General features: G+C 43.8%; 1 protein-coding gene across 7 annotated transcripts in view; it reads left to right on the forward strand.

Annotated features, from left to right (window-relative positions):
• The window catches only part of Znf827 (zinc finger protein 827), a 190,043-nt gene that overhangs the window by 100,511 nt on the left and 65,539 nt on the right, over positions 1-23,993 (forward strand). For all 7 annotated transcript variants that reach the window (XM_017796736.2, XM_008827476.2, XM_008827475.2 and 4 more), the window contains exons 6-7: positions 2,240-2,479; positions 5,019-5,076. In XM_017796736.2, the coding sequence (XP_017652225.1) occupies positions 2,240-2,479; positions 5,019-5,076 (298 nt within the window). The remainder of the gene's footprint in view (positions 1-2,239; positions 2,480-5,018; positions 5,077-23,993) is intronic.

The following is a 23,993-nucleotide window of genomic DNA, read 5'->3' on the forward strand; positions in this document are numbered from 1 at the left end:
CCCGTCCCCCCTTGGTTCTCTTCTTCACCCTCCTTTTTCTTCTCTGCACCCTCACTTTCCGTTTGCTCCTCTTTTCCTGGCTGACTGAATCAGTAAACTTGATTTTTATGAACTATTTAGATATGCAGAGGGGTGGGAGGGGGTGATCTAAATGAAGTATCACCATGGCCTGAAGTTCAGTTGTTGACAAAAAACAAACAGTTTATCCTGAGAAGTAAGTGTAATATCAGAAAGGAAAAAGAACAGTTAGCAGTCTTGTTACATGAGACCATATTGATGGAAGCAGTTAATTTTAATCACTTAGTTTGAAGGGCTCTTCTACCTTTTTCTTTTTTTTTAACTGCTAGTCAGTACACCAGATGTGCATTTGACCAAGCTCCCTGCCTAGCTTAGAGAGGAAAGTGTCCTTCCTCTGACCAGCCAGCTTGCAGCAGCGAGCTTTCCTCTTTCCCCTCGCCTGGAGGTCTCGGGAAGCAGCACCTGCTATAGTATAGATCGTCTCTTACTGTTCTGTCAATCATCTGTCGTGTGAGCTTCCTGGCTTTGCTAGTCTAAACCTTCACATACTAACTTCTTGTCTCCCCTGGTCCACATGTCTCTCGTACCCAACCGAAGCTCTCGGAGAGCCCCCCCCCCCTTTTCCAGCCCTTGCAGCTCTTTGGCCAACTGCAGTATAACTCCAGATTGTCTTCACATGACCTTGTCCTCCTTGGCCTCTAAGAAGGACACTTGTTGTTGGCTTTAGGGTTCCCTAGGGCAGTTCATGATGAGTCTGTGAAATGCTTTTTCCCAAGTATGACCACATATACAGGTTAGGGTTAGGACGTGGCCTGTCTTGTTGAGGGCTATGATTCAAATCTGCCCTATTACCTATTTTTTAAAAACTATTATTTATTTTTCTTTTATGCATATGAGTGTTTTGCTTGCATGTTTTTAAGTGCACCCATGTGTACAATGCCTGTGGAGGCTAGACGAGGGCGTCAGATCCCCTGCAACTCGAATTACAGAACAGTTGTTAGCTGCCCTGTGGGTGCTGGAATTCAAACCCAGGTTCTCTGCAAGAACACTCAGTGGTCTTAACAACTGAGTCATCTCTCCAGCCCTACCTATCTTTTATCTAACTGTCATCTTTGTTTTTAGCTTCCAGAGTACTGTGTGTGCATTAGCTACTAATAAATATTTACAGAATTGAAAATGTGACCTTATTTTTAAGTAGCCTAAATTAGTGTCCTGGACCCAGCTGCCCTATGTTTCAAATGTGTTTTGTCCTTGGCTCTAAGGAGCACATAGCACCAGATTCTCCAGCCTTTAAAGTGGCATGTGGTTCACATTCACACTGGAGCATCTACAAGTCCTGAAGGAAGAGCGATGTTGAGTTGGGGCTGTTCTTAGAACCTTCAAGACTGCTGTTTTCCTAGGTGTTCATCCCTGGGCCACAGTTAACTTCCCAGGAGGCCTCGAGGGCTGCTAGCTTCTAGCAAGATATGTCTTCATTAAATCAACCCTATTTAACCTTTGTTAATGTAGGTGCCTTCCTAGAGAGAGGAAAAGTTGATCTAGGCTTTAAAGATAGAGGGAAGAAGTCAAAATATGAATATGCTTGCTCTTACTTGATTGATTGAAATTGAATTAGCTATAAAACAAGGATGAGCATTGACTGTGTTCTCTCTTCTCTGGAATGATCACCATAGAAAGGAAGTTATACAAGGGAGTGGTCTGGAAACCTCCCTCAAGAACTGAAGTTCTAGGCCTGGAAGCGGAAACTTGGCCCAGCTGTCACCTGTGTGACCTTGGGCAAGATTTCTCAGGTTAAAAAGCTTTCTGCTGCTTCTGCAAGCCAGGTGCATTGCATCAGTGGTTTCAAGCAATGGTTGAGTGTGCCCTGGCACTCACCCTTCAAATACCCCCTCTACTGATGAAGCACTTTTTATTTTATTTTTTTATTTTATTCCCTTGATGGGTGTTTGGGTTCACTAACACAAACCTCATGATCTTTGTGTGTGTGTGTGTGTGTGTGTGTGTGTGAGAGAGAGAGAGAGAGAGAGAGAGAGAGAGAGAGAGAGAGAGATTAGCAACTGGTTGTGTGGGGATGCATCTCAGGGCAGAGTGTTTGCCTTGCATGCACTAGGTCCTGGGTTCAGATTCCGACACCACAGGGGGAAAAAAAAGACACAGAAACTGGGTTTGGTTCAGAATGAAGAACAGCCGTGTTTTGTTTCCTTCACCTGCCTGCTTGCAGCGGAAAGCTACAAGGAGACACAGATGGTGAAGGTTAAAGACGAGCCCATGGAAGTGGACATCCAGGACTCCCAGCTCTCCGTATCACCCAACCGGAACGTTGGCTACAGCACTTTAATGGGGCGAGAGAAAACCGAACCCTTACAGAAGCTTCCAGAAGGCAGAGTTCCCCCGGAGAGAAACCTCTTCAGCCAGGATATCTCTGTGAAGATGGCTTCCGAGCTTCTTTTTCAGCTATCAGGTAGGTGCAGAGTGGGAAAATGTCACTAACTGGGAACCATCAGTAGCAAATCCTTTCTAACAAGGGAAAAAGCACCTCACATAGGAGCTTACATAGAAGGAAATCTGTTTTTATCCTGGTTAATGAAGTGTTGCCAAGTAGGATTCCTGCCGCACTTAAAAGAATTTTTTATTTACATTTTTATTGTGTGTGTGTGTGTGTGTGTGTGTGTGTGTTTGTACACATGTGGAGGATCATGTGTGGCAGTCAGAAGACAACTTTCAGGATTTGATTCTCTTCTTCCATTGGAGATCGAACTCAGATCATCAGGCTTGGTGGCAAGTGCCCTTACCCTTTGAACCATCCCATCAGCCCCATACTTTGTTTAACATATTGTCAAGAATCATTTAGAGTTAGAAATCTGTGAACTTCTGTGTTGATCCCACTGTCAGGCCCAATATGCACCTCTGGTAAGGTTTAAGGCACTCATCTTAACGGTGTTTCCTTTCTAATGAGAAAAAGGTAAAACTTCAGTGAATGCCAGTAATGACTGAATAACCACAAATTCCAAATTAGTGTTGTCTGAATTTTATTATATCTTGCTAAAAAAGAAAAGTTAAAAAGTAAAAGTGTGAGGACCATTTCTAGTTAGAACCCAAGAGAATATTTTCTGCAAATCTGTTTCTACTTCAAATACCTGGAATCACGATGCAGTCTTTCTACTCAGCGACGGGTCTGGGTAAAATAGCCAAGGATCCTTGTACCCAAGTTATCAACCCTTCCAAGCCTCGTGCTATTTGTCTCTAGCACATGCTGAAACTCCTTGAACATGAATGAGGCTGCTTATGTGTACACTTAATAAGATTTGTGGGGATTTTTGTTTTGTTTTTGTTTTTTGAAACAGGGTCTCCCTGTAGCCCCCTGCTGGCCTGGAACTCACTATGTAGACCAGGCTAACCTTGATCTCACAGAGATCCATCTGCCTCTGCCTTCTTGAGTGCTGGCGTCAAAGGCGTGTACCACCATACCCATCTAAGATTCATGTTTTGATAAAAACACGTTCTCCTTATTCATAATCAAACATTGGTCTTAATTCTGAAGTTCATTCATCAATAGTTGATTAGTAATGTTTGATAAACCCAACACCCATTAAGTGCCTCATTATTTAAAGCACTTATTCCCTAACTGTAATAAAACACCAGGCCAGAGTCTATGTGCCCCCAACGGTTGGTCTTCCCAGTGGCATGGTGACACCTCTACAGTATGTGACTCTCATGTGGTTTTGAGAACAGTGGTGTCAACTAAAACTGTCTTTGCACAGATCTCCACAGTGAAAATCATTCACTCAGTAAACTTAAGAGTCTTGACACATAGATTCTTTCAGCTGGTTCTAAAACCACATGAGATGCTGTTTTTCTAAAGGCAGAGGCATATCTAACAGCAATGCCACTTTGATAGTGATTTAAGAGTCAAAATTAGCCAAAGTAAGGCCTAGGGCTCTTCTCAGAGTCTCTATCTTTGACAGTATGTTATCACAGTCTCTGATGGGCTAAAAACCTTGGGTCTGAGAGTCTCATCCCAGCACTGGCACTGCCTGGGTGACGCCAGACAAGTCATTTAGCCCAGTTTCATGCTCCCAGCAAGGATATTGGCCAGCAATCCAGATTCTCTGTTGAGAGGACAGGAAAGAGCTGTCCATGTAAACACGTACGCTGAGGCTTAAGGTAGGTAGAGCTAGTTAAACTTGTTTACATTTTCAAAAAAAATCACTGTGATGAGCTTTTAAATTTACCTTGTCATAAAATCTGAAATCCTGTAGACTTGGCCATTTTTTAAAAATAAATGCTCCCATTAAGCTATCAAGAGCTATGATGGTCAGGGTAGAGTCTAATATTTGAACTGTATCAGGGAGGCTACAGTTCACCTCAGTTCTTGAGAGCTTATTAAATATTTTCTGACAGGTGGTAAATACAGACCCCAGGACGCATGAGAAGAGGGCCTACCTCTTCTAGTCCAATGACATCATTCTGTTCCTGGTGGCACTTATTAGAATAAGCAGTCAGTGAAGCAGTACCAAGAGCTCAACTGATTGTTCTTATTTCTCTTCTCTGAAGAAGCCTAACATAGAATGCATAGAGGGTGTCATCAAAGCCAGGACAGGACAGTTGCCACAATTGCAATTTGGGGGCAGAATCAAAGAAATCAGAAATGGTGAACTGGGGAAAGATGGGTAGAAATAATTATTTCTGTGCATATTGTGTGTGTGTGTGTGTGTGTGTGTGTGTGTGTGTGTGTGTCTGGTGTGTACTCGTACTTACAAAGGCCTGGTTAAAACTCAGACAACACTCCTGAAATTTACTAACAGTTCCCTTTGATTAGTGTTTAATGAAATATTGTTGTGGATACTATCTACACACTTTTGACTCCTCTTTCCCAATAAGTCAGGGAGGAGTTGAGTGTTCCAAAAAGAAAGTAACAGAGGAAAAAGAGGAATGCTGGGGGATTTCTGCTTCAGATCAACTGAACTCAACCTAAGAGTTTTGTTTCTGTCTCCTTCCAGAAAAAGTGAGCAAAGAGCACAATCACATGAAGGAGAACACCATCCGGACGACCAACAGGTAGGCCAGTGCTGTACGGCATTCCTGTGCAGGTGCCACGTCCCTCCCCGCCGTCCCCATGACCATCAGACACTCACTGGAGGCTGTTCCCTGAACTGCTTCCTTCCATTGTGATTCACAGGAGTCAGCTCTTTAATAATGTTTTCTCCTAGATTTTCTCAGTTGGTGAAAACAACACTGAATCCAGAGATAATAACCAGGGAAATGGCCACTAATATTTATTAAAGGTTTCTGAGGGATCACTTTGCTATGGAATTTTTCCATATGTTATTGGTTTTTATTTCTTTTTAAGTTTTTTTATTTATTCATTTTTGTTTTATGCATATGAGTTTTAATTTATTTTATGAGTGTCTTAACTGCACGGATATAAGTTTTCCACATGTGTGCAATGCCCACAGAGACCAGAAAATGACATCAGATTCCCTGCAACTGCAGTGTCAATAGTTGCTAGCCACCATGTGGGTGCTGAGAACTGCAGGGTCCTCTGGAAGAGTATCCAGTGCTCTTAACTGCTGAGCCATGTCTCCAGCCCATGGTTTTTATTTCTTACAATATTTTTGTGAAGTAAATATTACTAACATCATTGCAAAAGTTTGTTCTTATTTATTTTCCTACTTTTTAGTACTTGGACTTGAACCCAAGGTCTCCTGTGCTAAACAATGCATTCTACCACCGAGTGTCAGAAGTTTCTAAACTTGAGTGGAGGCTGGGTCTGGAGCTTAGGAGTCCACACATGGCTGAACCGATGTTCTTACTGCACTTCTGTTTCTCACTGACTCTGCAGCTAGGAGCTAACTGCATATCACTAAAGATTTCCCACTGTTTTACCTTGAAGCCTTTTCCAGAGGGCAAAGATGCTTAAAGCAGAAGGAAGATAATGCTTTTAAAAAGTTGCAAGTAGTGAAATGACTCAGCTGGTAAAGGCACTTGCTGCCAAGCCTGACCACCTGAGTTCTATCCCCAAAGCTCACATGCTGGAAGGAGAGAACGGACTCTTCGTTGTCCTCTGACCTCCACATGCATGCTGTGGTATTCTCACCCCCTTCAATTTATTTATTCAGTTCAATTTATTTATTGAATGAATAAATAAATAACCAAATAAACAAGCGTTTTACAAAAATCGTAAGAGCTGGCACCATGGTATGTCCCTGTAGTCCCAGCTGCTTTGGGCTGAGGTAGAAAAATTGCCTGAGCCTAAGAGTTTGGGCAGCTTAGGTAACATAATGAGATCAAGTCTAAAAAAAGAAAAAGCAGGAAAGTGGATATGAATTATATTGTAAGCAAGGACATTTTCTATTTGGCAAAGGCAGCTGAGTGCTCAGTGGTGTGTGCTGTCCATCAGTCTGCCATCAGGAAGAAGGGAGGAACAGTCAGCATGGTTGCTGTCCTAGTCTGTTCTTCATTGCTGTGACAAAATACCCTGACCACTACCAACTTGGGGAGGAAAGGGTTTATTTGGCTTATATCTCCCAGGTCGCAGTTCATCAGGGAGCCCAAGGTAGGAACTCAGGGCAGGGACCTGGAGGCAGGAGCTGAAGCACAGGCCATGGAGGAACACTGCTTACTGGTTTGCTCCCCTGGCCCCTGCTCAGCTTGCTTTCTTATGCAACACAGGCCCACCTGCCCAGGGGTGGCACCACCCACAGTGGGTTGGGCCCTCCCACATCACTCAACAATCAAGAAGATGCCCCACAGACATGGCCACAGGCCAGTCCAATGGAGGCAGTTCCCCAATTGAGGCTCCCTCTACCCAGGTGTGTCAAGTTGACACTAAAGCTGTCCAGCACAGTTGCTCACACAGAGCCTCAGAGAGAACCCCCCGCCCCCGACATGAAGTAGGTGAAAGGAAACAAGCCTGTAGAAAAGGAGCTTAGAGGTATGTATTCTCTGACTACACAGGATCCCCCTCCACCTTTAGACCTCCTCAAGTTTCTGAGTCTCAAGACGGGCTGTGTGGGAGAATCAGATGTGACTTTATAGAATGGGTCATCAAGAACAGGGAGAGCTGGTTGTAGGGCTTCCAAGGTATCTTCGAGTCGAGAAACTTTACTTTTTGGGCAGAGTTGTATTCTTAGCTTGAATAGAACAGTTGATTAGTTTTATATTGTGTGTTTCAGTATATGTGTATTTCTGCATGTATGTATGTGTATGTATGTGTGGTCGCACATACACGTGTGTGGAGACCAGAGGACAGCCTTGGACTCACCGAGTAGGCTAGGCTGGCTGGCTAGTGAGCACCAGGGTCCACCTGTCTCTGTCGTCCACACCCCAGAGTTACAAGTACATACCAGCTCTCCTGGCTTTTTTTTACGTGGGTTCTAGGGATTGAACTCAGGTCCTCATGCTTACAGTGACAGCAGTTTGCCAACTTAGTTCCCTCCCCAGCCCTGTGCTTTCAGTTCGTGAACCAAATAAACTAATGATTTTCTTTTTGGTGTGCTACGAATTGACCTCGTCGTACACCATCAGACATGTGTATAGAGCTCTCTAACCTGGGATTTTCCTTTCATCTCAGTTCACTGGAATTCAGGAATAGCCAATATCAAACAGAAATGAACACAAAGCCAGCTTCCCTTATCCCGAGCTACCTAGTATTAGAAAAAAGAATGTCTTTGTCAGAGAACAGAAGAATGATATCCTTTGTCTCTGATACACACAGAGAGGCAAGCTTGTGAAGAGGTCCGTGGATTGCCTTGGAAGATGAGTCTAGGTGTGGAAAGCCTATTTTGTCTACCATATTATATACCCAAGCAGGAGATTGTAAGGTTGGTTATACGAATGCCAGCTTGTCTCCTCTGTGTAAGGCTATAGTCTATCTGCTGTCTTCTAGGGTCTAATCACTGACAGAATGGGCTAGATTGGTAGTCATTTAAGCACAAGCTAATGACAATACAATACTCGTTTTAATTTGTTTCCGTAGTATTTTTGAAGTGTTATAGGTCGGGGTCCCTAGAAATGGAGGGGCTTCTTATGAAGTACTCTATCTAGGAAGTGTTCTCAGATGGGAGGGGAGGAGCACAAGATGGAGGGGAAGCAGCTTGTGGCGGATGTGATTTCCTCTGAGGTCTCTACCTCCCAGGGAACTCTGGAGAGGGACACTAGAGTCAAAGCACTCCAGGCAAGAGGGCTCTTTATACCCTCACAGCCCTGACTGGCATCAGGTCACCCCAGCAGGGGAGCTGTATCTTCTTAGTGGGGGGCTCCCATTGGGAGGGGTTCTCACTCATAATGCAGAAAGAAGGACTGGGAAGGCCCCCAACACCATTCCCACAGAGGCTTCTGCTGGTGTTGAAGATGATACACTTACACTTTTGCTCCAGAAAGGTGTCCTGCAAGACTACATAATTCTGTGTGTTTTGGGTGTTCTGGGAAGAGCTAAGAAGTTTGAACTAGTCTCCGAGCAACTGAAATATGCCTCTAGCCTAAATTGTCTTGGCTGGAACAGAAGCATAATTACAGGATAGAGAGATTTTTATTTTTAACCAAAAATGAATCAATCGTGAATTCTTCTCTTGCTGGGAGATTATGAGGAAGCAGAAATCCAACGCAGATCTGTTGCCCAAAGCAAAGAAAGAGTTGCTTCTTGGGAGGATGCAGGGGTTGCAGACTCCTTGGTCTATAATTCTACCAAATCCTGGGCATGTTTTTATTTTCTTCTTCTAGTAAACACCTTGTTCAAATCCACAAATAGATTTCTTCTTCTTTTTTTTTTTTTTTAACCTTTTCCCCTATTACTTCAAGTGGAATATAGAATCAAACCGGTCCAAGAAACTGCCTTTCACTTAGCTGATACCAGGGATAGAAAAAGACGCCTGCTCTCTGGTTTTCCTTTTCTAATTCTTGCTTTAAATGGAATTTATTTTGTACATACAAGGTCAGAATGTGGGTTATATTTCAGGGTATGATGTGTGGTACATTTTTAAATAGATTTACATCAGCTCCCTTCATTTTCATGTCTCTAGGTTTTGGGTTTTTTTTAACTTTTACAAAAACTTTATTGAGAATTTCATACATGCATACAAGGTGTTTTGATTAAATCCATGCCCACTCCCTCCCCTCCACCCCTCCCATATCCCCCCATCACCTTTTTCTTCTTTTTTTTCTTCTTTCATTTATTTATTGTTATGGGGCTTTTGGCTACTCTAACATTCCTCCCTCTGAAGAGGTAACCCTAAAACCTTTTAAAGATTAGAAAAAAGGTCCCAAATATTTTCGACATTTTTGGCCTTTGGAATGGAATCCTAACTGCCGAACCAATTCCTACTTCTATTCTTAACACACCACCTTATGAAGATGTTACCCAAATTGCTGATAGGGAATCAGGATGCAGACTGCTCTGGCTTCTTCCATGCTGAACAGGGGCACAGGGTGAGGCAACTGGAGTACCCCTTCAGTGGGTCTTTCTAAAAGACTCCCAAATTGCATAAGTCTTATCTCAAGGAAGAAATGAAAGTCTTTGAATTGTGAATAGGAGATGTGAAGGAGAAGTAAAGGCAAGAGTAATTAGCATTACAAGTTCTAGACAGGGAACTAGAAAAAAGTCAGAACAGGGCAATTTTCATATGAGAATCCATTGAAATTTCTTCAAAAGCATCCCTCTATTGGGTTCCTCCTCATTTTTCTTTTGTCTTCCAAGACTGGACTCTAGAGTGATGGATTCAGGATTTGCTTTCAGGTATTTTGACAGCTGTTGGAGTGGTTAGAATCAGTGTCAGTTCCCTCTCAAAGGCTTCTAGATAGGGGGAGAAAAATTTATCCATCATTTTAGAACAATAGCCAGTTGTCTCCCTTAGCTCCAGGTGGGCACTGCAGTATTGCAGACCAAGATTTGAAATCTTACATCTGAGCAGCACTTTCTGGGCATTGGAGTCCAAGATTTGAAGTCTTGCATCTGAGCAGCGCTTTCTGGTTAGGAACAAAATCATCAATGAGAAATAATTGTCTAAATAACTTTTGATATAGACTTAAGCCTAATGTCTGGGAAGTGTAATCCCTTGAACTCTTAAGGATGGATACTGATGACTTTACTCTTTGGTTATACTTTCCTTTTGGGTGTTTAGACCATACAGTTGGCCCAAATAAATCAATTTATTTTTACACTTAAGGTCATTTGAGGATCTGTTTCTCAGGCATCACATGGGCATGGGTAGAGCTCTTGGCTCCTTTCTTTTACCAGTTCCATCTATGTAAAGATAAGTCAAAGGTCCTTTTCAACCATGTCTGGCTTCACGTGGAAGCATGAGTAAGATGTTTCCTCTGAGTTGACCTTCCTCTTTGTAGACTGGACACTGGTTCAAGTCCATCTCATGGGGTCTCCATGACCTCCCTGAACAAGAGGACAGGTGACTCACCATATTTATAGGAAATTTTGAGAAATGTTCCATAGTCCCCTGGAACTTGGTCGACCTTGGAAGGCAAGGGGCAAAAACTGTCCTTTCTATGTTTTTAAGTACTTAGCAGAGTGTTTGTTTAGTTTTTGTTTTATATTTAGACAGGCTTTCATCATGGCCTGGAGCTCTCAATCCTCCTGCCTCAGTGTCCCAAGTACTACGGGCTGTACCACCCTTCCTGGCCCAGTTGCCACAGTTACCATGTTTGATTTCTTAGAAGAAGCTAAGTGTTTAGAACAGTGGCTCACTAATGAACTCAAGTTCAGAATTTTCTAACTTTGGTTGTTGCTAGGTAGTCTAATTATGAAGGACACTCTGGCTGCTGACCTGGCAGCACAGAGAAGCAGCCTTTTCCTGCTTTTTCCTGCTGCTGTCTGTCTGAGCTCCTCTACTCAGGGTATCTCCTGTTCCTGGGTGTTGAGTAGTTATGGGGCAAGAACAGGCATAGTGTTGAAGAACGTCTCTGTCTCACTGTCCGTAAGCCTATGACTGCCCCACCATTGTTTATCATTATGGATTTGCATATTTGTTCCATCCATAGGAACTGTGGAAAACTGTAGCAACCCCAGATGAAACTCATGGTGACTTGTAGTTCTCATGGCCAGTATCAGGGTGGCTAGAGTATGTGTACCCATGCCTGACACCAGGTACATGAAGCCTGAGCTGAGTGTCCTTCGCTCTCACCCCATCGAGTCCTCCTCCTCCATCCTTCCATCACCAGTGCCGCTCCTCATCCATACCTCTGTTATAAAAAATGTCACAAATGAAGAGCAGAAAATAGTGTGAGATAGCATTCCTGGGTCCAGTTTTCAAAGGAAGGTTTAGGTGAAGCTAAAGGCCTAAACTAACTAGCAAGTTTCTGGCTTGTTGGTTCCATGCACACAAGTGTGTGGTGTGCTCACCATGTCTGCACATGTGTGGGTGAGTTCACCATGTCTGCATATGTCATGTACTGATCGTGTCTGCGTATGTGGAGGCCAGAGGTTAACACTGGGTGTCGTCTGCTATGGCTCTACCTTAGTTTTTTGAGACAAGGTTTCTCACTGAACCTTTAGCTTAACAATTAGGCTAGCCTGATCTAGCAATCCCCCAGGGTTGGGAATAGGGAATATGGGGTCCACCTATTCCCATCCCACCCCTGGCCTTGGGATTAGAGACAGTATCCCCATCTTCTTCGTGGTTACTGGGGCTCCGAACTCAGGTCCTCATGCTTGTACAGCAAGCACTTTACCCACTGAGCCATCTTCCCAGCCCCCTTTAGAGAGCATTTTAAGAACTGGTTTGATTGGGGGGGTTGTTTTGTTTTGTTGTGGTGCTGGGGTTCAAACCCTTGGTCTTGCACATGCAAGCAAACACTCTACCATTGAGCCACATTCCCTTTAAGAACTGGTTTGAGAATGCCTTTTTTTTTTAAATCCCAAGAGCTTAGAATCAGCTACGTAAGTTAGAATCATTTTCCAAAAAGTAAAAGGGTAAAGTAATTCACCAAAAGTGTACAATATAGTCAGGAAGAAAAATCAATTTACTTAGCAGTTGGAATGCTTGAATCATGTGGTCCAGCCTTGACCTTGTCCGTCGCCCTGTCTGTACCCTCATGAGGGCATCTCCACAGAGTCCATCTTTTAAATTTGAAAGTAACCACCCTTTTGCCTCTTTAACCTTTGAGTAGAAAACTCAAAGTGTAAAGAAGGCTGTGGGTTTCCTCTGAGACTGGGGCCTGGGTGTGCCTAATGCCGTTCGCACGGACCAGCTGAGGAAGGAGGCCCCACCAGACCCAGGAGAACGGACGGACAGAAAATGAATGAGTCCAATAAAATCCAAATTTTTCTATTTCTTTTCCCAGGACAGTCCTAGTTTCCACAGGGAACAGATAAGCAGCCATTATGGTCATTTGGTAGATGAAAACACACGAGGCATGGTGCCATAGCCAGATTCCAAAGTTTAGTGGACTAAAGAGAAGACGTGCATCTTTTGCCATGGCCCATCACCCAGCCAGATGCTGGCTAAGATCAAAGTAGGAAAATGGAACCCTAGAGGAAGCATCATATAGCTTCTGGCAGGTGAACTGGACATGCTCAATGTTGTATAACACCATGAACTTGGAACAATGGCTGCCAAGAACCCTCTCTCGGTTATTTGTTCCGTCTTCTCCCCATTAATAATTCAGTGTCCATAGGGGTATCAGATTGCAGGCCTAGGACACAGAACTTCTCACACCTGGTTTCTTTATTCTGTTTGCCTGAACTGTCCTTTTCTCCATTACTAGACGAAAAGTGAAAGTGGAGAAATCAGAGAAAAGACCGTCTCTATCCTGTGCAGACCAACATTTAATTTCCCCAATTTTCCCAACCTGAAATGCAGGCTATTTTTCTATGATTTCGATAATGGGTGCAAAACAGTGTTTACTCAAAAGACATACTCACTTGGAAGTGTCCAATATAGACTTTTCCTGCATGATGGCTTGGATGCATGCCCTTAAATATTTATGATTCAGTAATAGAAATTGCACAAATTTGTAAAAAGCGTGATGTGCTGCCTCCATTCACGTAATTTTCCCCTCTTGTTCCTTTGGAGAACCTAAGAGAGTAATACTCTATTACTTTAAAAGTGAGAAATGACTCTGAGAACACCGAGTGAGACAGAGCAATTAAGAGAAGACACAGGAAGCGGAGCAAATGAAATCGGTGACTTTGAGTTGCTCTAAGTACGCTATTTGCTGTTCATATTTTCTGACTTCAAAACTGAATGCTAGTGCATTTAATGTTAAATTACTACTAATTTCGTGGCGCCCCATTCAGTTAAGACATTCTAAAATTTTGTGGTTTTCTTTTTCACTGATGGTTGTTTGGGGACCACATATCTCTGAGAATTTTCAAGATATGCTTCTCCAGTACACTGCCATTCCCAGAAATATTGAAATCTTTGATGTCTCCAGTGTTAGTCACCAACCCCTAAATGTGATGCCTTTGTGTAGATCACAGCCTGATAAGCTGGTCTGACACGTAGATGAACTTAAGTCTTTTTGTTAGAAGTACACCTTTTAAGTTTTCACTTTTGAAAGAAATTAAAACTTAATCTTGAGAATAGTTTCCTATGCATTTGTGCACACACAAACCTCTTGAAAATACTTTGTGCGTTGTTGGCGATTGTGCTTTGCCCGTGTTCACCAAGCCCTTTCAGCACCTGTGTCTCTGTCCCCCACTGGCCTGTGCACACAGCCTTCTGACATGTTTTCTCGTTTGTGGCAAGAGTACTGAGTCAGTAGTTGAACACCACGCTCCAGAGCTGCTGGGGGCCTGTGTCCCCAAAGAGGCAGCCTTAGAGCTCTGGAGACCCTCAGTCTTCTCTTCACTTCCCAGGATGCCTGATGTTCTTCCTGTTCATTTGCGCAACTCCTGAGCATCTGGGATGAGGTGCAAATGTGTAAGTCTCCTCGAAGAGATAGCCAGTGTCTGTGACACGCTCTGCAGCTGGGGCCAGAACCAAAACGTTGGGTGCTGGCTTCAGCCTGCTCTTATCTGGGATTTCCTCTGGAGCGTCTCCAGGGCTCTTACTAGAAATGGAGCAAGTAGGCGAGAGCCGACCTTTAGAAGTGGAGCAGCTCTCCTGCAACAGCCACGGGATGTTGCACGGACGCAGTCCACAGCATGACATGACCTCCCACCACTGCAGGGAGGGCAGAGCTCCTCCGGTGGCCACCCTCCACAGAAAGCCCCTTGTCCTAGTTTCTGTGTGAAGTCACAGTCCCTCTAGAGACCTGGTCCAGCTGAGGAGATGACATTTCTCACATCCGGATGAGCTGGGTTCCCTTCCTTGGTCTGCGGGTGGCTCAGGCTGTACTGACTTGGCCTTTGCAGCCTGACAAGGCCTGCATTGTGCTTCTTGTTCTGAGAAATCTCTGGGCTCCTTGTGGATGAATACTGGAGCCCACCCTGAACCTCGGTGTTAAGTTCTATGCATCAGCCCACCATTAAGATAGCCACACCCTACTTTTCAAAGAAAACGCAGAATGTTGCATGCCTCTGTGTGTGTGTGTGTGTGTGTGTGTGTGTGTGTGTAGGCATGTGAGCAATGGTGTGCCTGCTCTTTTTTTCTCCCACCATGTTTTTCCTTTAGCCTCTTCCTTCCACAACATCTGGACTTGTGAAACTCGTGCTGAGGGTCATAGGTGTAGACACAGTTGTCTTGAACATACCTTTTACAACCTTCCCTCTAAACTTATGGTGGAAAAGACTGAGTCTTTTCAAAAGTAATGGATCCTAAACAGTAAAACGTTAGTTTTTGTTTGAAGTCAATTTTCTAGATAACTGACTTTGGAAGCATATAGGAACACTTCCAGATATACAGACATTATTTAGAATCATACAACTCAGGAGAGGGCCACTGTCAAGTTGCTAATGGGTATATTTGGTGAACTTCTTTTTAGGTATTCATATTTTCTTATAAAATGGAATTCTGGGGGCTGGAGAGATGGGTCAGCAGTTAAGAACACTGGTTGTTCTTGCAGAAGAGCTGGTTTCGAATCCCAGCACCCACACGGCAGCTAACAACTGTCTGTAACTCCAGTTCCAGGGGCTCTGATAGCCTCTTCTGTCCTCCACAAGCATTGCACAACACAGGTGCATTTACCTACATGCAGGCAATACACTCATACACATAAAATAAAAATAAATAAATAAAATATTTTTAAATGGAATCCTAACATAGCTATAGTTTTTTTCTCATTTCATCTCAGAATATATTAACAGTATATTTCTAAGTCAGTCAGTGAAACTCAATATTTTTTCTTTTAATGTTTACCTAGTATCATTCAACATACGCATGTGTCATAATTTACTTAAGCAGTTCCATTATTGAATATCCATGAGACTCCCCCTCCCCAAAGTTGTCATTAATATAAACTGTGCTGAGATAAAATGACTCAAGAAAACATTGGACTGGGGAGATGGCTCAGTGTGGAATGCACTTGCCAGACCAGCATGAGGACCTGAATTTGGATTCCCATCACCCTCATAAAAGCAGTGCTCACCTGTAACCCCAGTGCCAAGGTTCAGGGGTGGGCAGGGTGGCAGGCAGAGACAGGCAGATCTCTGGGGCTCGCTGACCAGCCAATCTAACCAAAACTACAAGCTCTAGGTTCAGTGAGAGGCCCTGCTGGGAAACAAGAGAAAAACACCCAAAGCCAACCCCAGCCTCCTGGTGGACACACACACACACACACACACACACACACACACACAACATTCACATTTTCCCAGGCTTTTGCTATAAATTGCCAAACTGACTTGCAAAGATTCAGCCTACCATTCTACCAGGAACTGATGAGAGAGAGAGAGAGAGAGAGAGAGAGAGAGAGAGAGAGAGAGAAACAGGCTGAGATTATGTGAGACCTGTATTGATCCCCATGCTTTAAATGTGTAATTATTTCTGTTTTATGTGTGTGAGTGTTTTGCCTGCATGTATGTAAGTGCATCCATGCATGAAGTGCCTGTGGCGGCCAGAAGAGGGTGTCAGATCCCTCTAGAGTTCTGAGCAGTTGTGAGCCACCATGTGGGTGCTGGGAACCAAACCCAATCCAGGTCCTCTGGAAGAATAGCAAGGGCTCTTAACCACTGTGCCATTTCTCTAATCCCATGCTTTATCGTTTAAAAGAAAAAAAAAATATTTGAGACAGTGTCTTCCTATAGCCCCAGCTGGCCTGAAACCTGCTTATGTAGACCAGGCTGGCCTCTGTCTCACAGAGACTTGCCTGCCTCTGCCTTCCAGGTGCTGACATTAAGGGCATGCACCAGCTCACCTGGCATTTAAAAGAAATCTTTTTAACCAATGATTGGATTTAATATATAACAGTTAAGTATTTTTTTTCTTTATTGGTTTCTATTTGATCTTCAAGGTTTTAACTACAATGAGACATTGGTATTCCTTCTTTCACTGTCATTTAGTATTCTGTTCTGTACTTTGTCTGGATTGCATTTTTTTATTGTTGCTATTGACTTTTTTCTGATGATAAATTTCAAAACAAAGCAGAAAGAATAAAAATACTGTATCATCATGTCCCCAGCACGACTGAGCCCTTGTCAGCTGACGTCACACTTGCCTCATCAGTCCTTCTCCCCCATTTCTGTTGCTCGTGTCTGTGGCACAGATGTCACACACACCAGACAGATGCTGTGCCCTCAGCCTCTGCCCTGGACTTTTAATTACAACACAAATGCATTGACTCCCAGAGCATGTATGCCAACAGCACACACATGGAAATCAGAAGATGACTCTCAGGAGTCAGTTCTGTCCTTATACTTTGTGGGTCCCAGGGCTTGAACTCAGATTGTTAGACTTGGCGTGAAGCACCTTTACCCACTGAGCCATCTCTCCAGCTCTGCACTCCCAGATTCTGTGTGTAGATGTCTCTTAAAAAATAAGGATATTCATATGCTGCCATTTCACACCTTATAAAATACATAACACCTTTAGCTCTTCTTTGTTGAGAAGTTTCTGTTATCAAATCACCTGCCCTGGCCAGAGGCCATCCATGTCTGTGAAGCAGGAGAAGGAAATGCATGGGAGCTTCCTCATCCCCTCCCCAAACCAAACAAGAAGCTCTGGTGTCCGCTGGATGGGATGACTGTGGGCTGTGGCTCCTGTCTGCCCACAGCCTGGCTTTGCAGCCACCCAAGCTGCAGTGCCAGCCTCAGCTTTTATGTAAATGCCCACACAACCTTTGCTAGTGTATAGAGATTAACTCAAGTTTTGCTCACTGCGGCCTCTATTTTTGAAAATGTGTGAGTCCGACATGGAGGATGAACGAACCCTGAGCTCATAGGAGGTCCCCATTATATCCTTTTTAAGTTTGAATAAGGAATTTTCTCTCAGATACTGTATTGATTACTTTTCTGTTGCTGTGATAAAACACTATAACCAAGGCAACTTATAGAAAAAAAAAAGAGAAGCATTTTATTTTGGCCTAGGGTTCTAGTGGAATGAGAGTCTATCATGGCGTGGAGGCCTGGCAGGAGGAAATGGAAGCACAGAGCACTTACATGTGAATGACAAATATGGGTGGAGAGAGCCAGCGACTGCGGAAAGCATTCAAATCCTGGAGCCTGTGGGGGACATTGCTCATTCAAACCACCACAGGTGGTCAGGATGGACACGCACAGCCCTCAGCCCTGGGTGCTCTTCTCTCCAGTCCCTCTGGCCTCATCCTCATTTCTACGGTGCTTGAGGACAGGGCTCCTGAGTTCCACTGAAATGGTGTTCTCTTTCATTTTAGGTTTCACGTCACATTCCATCATTTATGAATATGCTACAACACACATACACACATGTAAAAGAAATACTGATCACCTGTCATTCTAAACTGTTAGCAAAGAAATTGATTATAGAAAATAACTTAAGAAAATCAAAATGAGCAGTTCCCTAAGAAGAAACCAAGCAAATGAAGTTGAGGCTGGGGACGGGGCTCACGCTGGTGCGCATAAAGCTCTGGGTTTGAACCAGCAGCACGAAAACTGAGTGTGGTGGTTCCAGCCCGTAATCCCATCACTGCGAGGTGGGGGCAGGAGGATCAGAAGTTCAAGGTCATCCTGGATTACATAGCAAGTTCTATGCCAGCCTGGGATACTTGAAACCTTGTCTCAAGAAATTGAGAGGGAGAAAGGAGAAAATTAACTTAATCGAAAATGAAATACAAACTGAATAATAAGAAAATCTCAAATCTGGAATGTTTTAAAACCCAAACGTTTTGTGCACCAACATGGCACCATATGTGGAAAATTCCACAAATGACTTGCATGACTTCATGGGACAGGTGGCCATCAAAACACAGGTGCATTAGAAGTATTGTATGCAGTTACTTTCCAGTGTGGGCTATATAGGACACCAATGAGTTTCCTGCTTAGATTTTGCTTCTGTCCCCAAGATATGTCTCTCTGTATAAGCAGATACTCTCAATACACCTGGATCTCAAGGATTTCAGGAGCACTCAATATGCAAGAGTACTTAGTCTTCTTTAAAAATGGAAAGCAAATGTGACAGTGGTACCCCACTGAAGTTCAAGCATGGTTTCATGAGCTCTTCTATCTCCTAAATTCCCTGAGGAAGCTTAGAGAGGATAGTTAAAAGGAATCCAAGCACTTCCCCTGTTCCTTATCTTCAAATAATCTCACCTTCCATGTGTGATATGTTTAAGAAGCTTTAAAAAGAAAACTGGTTCTTCCGGCAAACCCTGTAATCTGTTCCTTTCAGTAGAGCTGCAGCCTTTGTTTGGATGTTTCCAGCCTGTTCTCCCTTCACCTTGTTATCGAGGCATGGTCATTCCATGTGGGAGTTACCTGTACCCACCTTCATTCAGTCATGTCTCCATTCCATGTGGGAGTTACCTGTACCCACCTTCATTCAGTCATGTCTCCATTCCATGTGGGAGTTACCTGTACCCACCTTCATTTAGTCATGTCTCCATTCCATGTGGGAGTTACCTGTACCCACCTTCATTCAGTCATGTCTCCATTCCATGTGGGAGTTACCTGTACCCACCATCATTTAGTCATGTCTCCATTCCATGTGGGAGTTACCTGTACCCACCTTCATTCAGTCATGTCTCCATTCCATGTGAGAGTTACCTGTATCCACTTTCATTCAGTCATGTCTCCATTCCATGTGGGAGTTACCTGTACCCACCTTCATTCAGTCATGTCTCCAGTCCATGTGGGAGTTACCTGTACCCACTTTCATTTAGTCATGTCTCCATTCCATGTGGTCAGAATGTCCTTGAACTTGTATAAAATACATCCTTAGGATAACTTTGTTCTCTCTCCTGTCTCTTCTTGTGGCTTTTGGAAACATGTAAGATAGTTTTCTCAACTACAGTATCCTGTTCACTTAAGAATGTCAATGTAGTGTGCATGTGTAACTTCTATAGTATGTATCAAGGTGTAAGTGATTCAGAAAATAGAGGTTCATCAATAAATCTAATGGTTTTAAACAAACATATGGCATTTCAGTCCTTACGAAAAAGAACATTGTAGGCCTGGAAGTATAGCTCAGTGGTAGAGCGCTTGCCTAGCATGTGCAAGGAAAGCCCTGGGTTAGAGCCCCAGCACTGGAAAGAGAAAGGGAGAGGGCGATGGAAAGAGAGGCAGGGATAGAGTGAACATAGTGTGTTAATACATGAGGTGATGGGTGGATGAATAAACAGTGAATAAGCATGACATAGCAGTACATGGAGCTCTGGATGGGTGAAGAAAGAGGGAGGGAGGGAGGGACGGATGAGTCATTTGCAGATTTCCTCCAAGCCAGATTTCCTCACAAATAACTCCAAAACTGTCATGTGCCAAAAAAAGACAATGCATGGGATATCAGTACCTGGGAGTTTAGTGGAGACTCTGTTCACAGGAGGGACAGAAAGCTATCTAATGAGGTGGCTCAGGGGTTGAGGTCAGCTGGAGAGATAATCTGCTGGCTCCCACAGAGCTTTTCCACCCTAGGCTGGGCCTGCCAACTCTATTCTGCAATATATAGCCTCTCCAATATAGCCAAGTCAATAATTTGTTCTTAAACTTTCCTTAAAATAAAGCAAAGGGAAAATTAGCTCAAATCCTTTTAGATGTATTTGCTACCTAGATCTTGGAGAAAAAAAAAATATATAGAAAACATCATATAATAGGAAGCCTTATTGTATATGTGACTGAATAGATTACAAAAAATTTTTTCTTAAAACTATACCTTTTTTTCCGTTCCCTAAAAAAAAAAAAAAAAAAAATCTATTGACAGATAAAAGTCAGAATATCAGTACAGGATGATTTGTCTTTTAAATTTAGTAAGATTTCATTCCACCCTGATCTGTGTAGGTCCCTATGAGTCCTCAATAGAAGCTCATTAGAGAACAAAGTCTCTTTTGCTCAGTCTTTGTGTTCCAAGTTCAGAGATGTGAGATTATTGTCTTTTAGAAGGTAAAAAAAATAACCTTTTTTATGTGGCTTCTTTAAAAAAAAGATTTAGCTTTTATTTTCATTATTTGTGTGTGCTTTGTGTGTGCCATATGTGTGCGAGGTAGCTGTGGAATCAGAAGAAGGTGCCAGATCCCCCGGAACTGAAGTTACAGGTGGTTGTGAGCTGCCCAACATGGGTGCTGGGAACCAAACTTCGGTCCTCTGGAAGAGTAGTAGTAAGTGCTCTTAACCACTGAGCCGTCTCTCCAATCTGCATTGCTCCTTTAAAACCACTGTCATTATTCAAAGTGAGGTTATTATTTAAGCTCTTTCTCTGGGGGTGGGGGAGGTAGGTGTTTGTATATACATGTGGTTCCTGTGTGTACGTGGGTGAGCTTGTATGTGGAAGCCAGAGACTGACATTGGGTATCCTCTTCAATGTCTCACTGAACCTAGAACTCACCAGTTTGACTAGGCTGATTGGCCATCAAGCTTCAGGGGTCCACCTTCTCCGCCTCCCCGGGACTGAGATTACAGATATTTACCACCACACTGGCTTTTTCTGTGACTCTTGCAGATCTGAACTCAGATCCTTTGCGTAGTAGGCATTTTACTGGCTGAAGTCATCTCTCTAGCAGTCCAAGTTCTGTCTTCCAGATTGTGCTCACCTGCTTTCCATTTTCTCCTTGTCTTGCTCTGTCACTGCAGTTTGAGTGGGAGTTCCTGTGATGTGGTTCAGGGAGGGAGGTTGTGAGCTGATGGGCTTTGTGCTCTGCATGAAGCCGAGCTCCCTGCTGGCCCTCAGATGTTAAAGGTGGGAATATTTGTGCCATAACCCAGCACTTAGCAAAATGTATCACTATTTAGAGCCATAATCTTTTATGGACTGCTTTATTATTTATTGTAAATCTTTCTTTTTGCAGCCCTGTACTGTTGACCCCATGGCCTGTACTAAGGCCTGGAATTGTCCACTCTGGATGATAGGACTTGCCCCTTCTTATCTTAGCTCTTAGATTTGCTACAGGGAAAAATAAATGATCATACACATTCAACAACTGTTTCACTTTTATCCAGAAAAGAAACTCAAATAGATAAAAGTTTTATAAGATGTCTTTGCTAAGTAATGAAACAAAAATGTTTCAGAGGATTTGGGCTTTTGGAAGTTCACACAACTCCTAGATGTTGCTACTGACTGTGGACTATTTAGATGAATTAACCAAGTCTGCCAGGTAGCCTGTCTGCATCCAAAAAAACAAAATGATGACCCCTCTCCTACTAGGTATTAATTACAGCCTTCTGCTACCTTTCAGTCAAAACAACCAAAAATACAATTATTCTCTTCTCTTACTTTTTAAGATTATCACGCCTTTATCTTTTTTCAATGTTCTCTTTTTACTTCCTTAAACTCACTTTTTTTTTTTTTTTTTTTTTGAAGTCTTTTTGAGACAGGGTCTCCCTGTAGCCCCAGCTGTCTTGGAACTCACTATGTAGTCTAGGCTGGCCTTGAACTCACAGAGATCCGCCTGCGTCTGCCTCCCGAGTGCTGGGATTAAAGGCATGCGCCACCACGCCTGGCAAGCTCACTTTAAAAAAAAAAAAAAATAGCATCTCATGTAGTCCAGACTATCCTTAAACTCATTATGTATTGGAGGCTGGCCTTGAACTCCGGGTCCTCCTGCCTCCACCTCCCTAGTGCTGGGATTGCATGGTTGCTCCACAGTGCCTAATTTATATGGTACTGAGGATGTAACCCAGGGCTTAGTGCATGCTAGGCAAGTGTTCTACCAGTTGAACCACGTCTCCAGCTAAGGCTGGAGGGCCTTCTGATGAAGGGCCTTATATAATAAAATCAGAAAAGATTAGGTAGCTAGAGAGTCAGAGGACAAGGGCCATGTGACAGCCACAAACTGGTTTGTTTTCAGAAATAGCAGGCCTAGGTTGCCAATTCAAGGACTGAATAGATGCACTTAACAGCACCTCATCATGTCTGGTTTATTTCACTCACGTTTCCCTCCCTGGGGAGAGGCAGCCCTGAGACACCCCCACACACGTATGTGCAACGACTGTCAACCTTACTACCACTTACCTATAATGCTCTGAGCACTGCAGAGTCCGGCACCAGCCAGAGACATGTGGCTTCTGCATTTCAGGCAGCCCATGAGGCATGGAAGAAGGAAAGAGATTGTGGAATCTCACCTCCACCCTCCAGAACTGCACTGTGCAGCTGGAAGCTACAGACGTAGGCTTGGTCCCCTCAGTACAGGCCTGGAGGGAAAGATGACCAAGGCCACAAGAAAGCCTAGCCTGCGTGGTGAGTGCTCTGCGGGGCAGACTTCAGGGTGCTTTTCCTCCTGGTCTTCTTGCCAACGTGGTATTGCTCTGCAAGCCGTACACAGCCATAGCGCCACTGTGAGCCTCTTTGGCCGTGTTCCAGAACCTGGTTACCGCACTGCTCTTCCCTTTATAGTCTGAACAGGTCATCACTCTATAGGCCAGGCTAGCCTGGGTCTGACTGTGGAGCCCACACTGGCCTGGGTCTGACTGTGGAGCCCACCCTGGCCTGGGTCTGACTGTGGAGCCCATACTGGCCTGGGTCTGACTGTGGAGCCCACCCTGGCCTGGACTTGAAGTGATCCTTCAGTGCTGGGATGACAGGTGCCAGCTACCTGGCCTTGCTTTTTCTTCCCCTCCTCCCTGGGGCTCAGCAGAGACCAGCTTGCCATCAGAAGCAGTGGGTCCAGGTAGTGAACATGACTCAGAATTGCAGGTTGGCCAGACCTGGGGATTGCAGAAATCTTAGAAAACTAGCTCTAGCTTAGCTTTTAAAGAGATAAGTAATGACTAAGGTCTGTTTCACTTCTCAGTTGAAAAACACTCGTGTCTGCTGTATGTAGGAATGTGCTGTTGAAATGGCTGCTCCCTATCCCTCAGTTCCTCAGTTTCTTCCTTTGTTATGTGTATTCGGATAAGGATTCCTGGGTCTGTGTTGTTCAGGATCCCTTAGGTTTTCAGAAACCACAGGTGTGAAAGGTTAACATGCAGTAATGAATGCAGACTGTCTGCATTCAAACCCTGTCTGGGCTCTGGCATGGACAACTCCATAACTTCCATAAGTCTCTTCATCTGGATAATAGGGGTATAATAATGGTAACTACCCCATGGGGTCCTTGGAGGATTATCTGAAGTCACGCCAGAGAGTGTTAGTTGCTCTTGTTTATTGAGTATGTTCTAGGTACCCAGAACTTTAACATGAAATATCTCATTGAGCCCTTACAGCACCGCTAGAAAAATGGTATTTTTGAACCTCTTTCTCAATGATGAAAGAAATGCTAGAAAGATTACTTGACAAAGATTGCTTAATTAAGTGGCCAATATGGACATCGACCTGCCTAGACCTTTAGATTGCAGAGTGTTAAACCTCTGTGCCCCCATCTCCCAGCTCCTAAACCTCTGTGCCCCCCACCTCCCAACTGTTAAACCTCTGTACCCCCACCACCCAGCTGTTAAACCTCTGTGCCCCCCACCTCCCAGCTGTTAAACCTCTGTACCCCCACCTCCCAGCTCCTAAACCTCTGTGCCCCCCACCTCCCAACTGTTTAAC

The sequence above is a fragment of the Nannospalax galili genome, unplaced genomic scaffold, assembly GCF_000622305.1.
Source record: "Nannospalax galili isolate Female #2095 unplaced genomic scaffold, S.galili_v1.0 scaffold1272, whole genome shotgun sequence".
NCBI classification, from domain to species: domain Eukaryota; kingdom Metazoa; phylum Chordata; class Mammalia; order Rodentia; family Spalacidae; genus Nannospalax; species Nannospalax galili.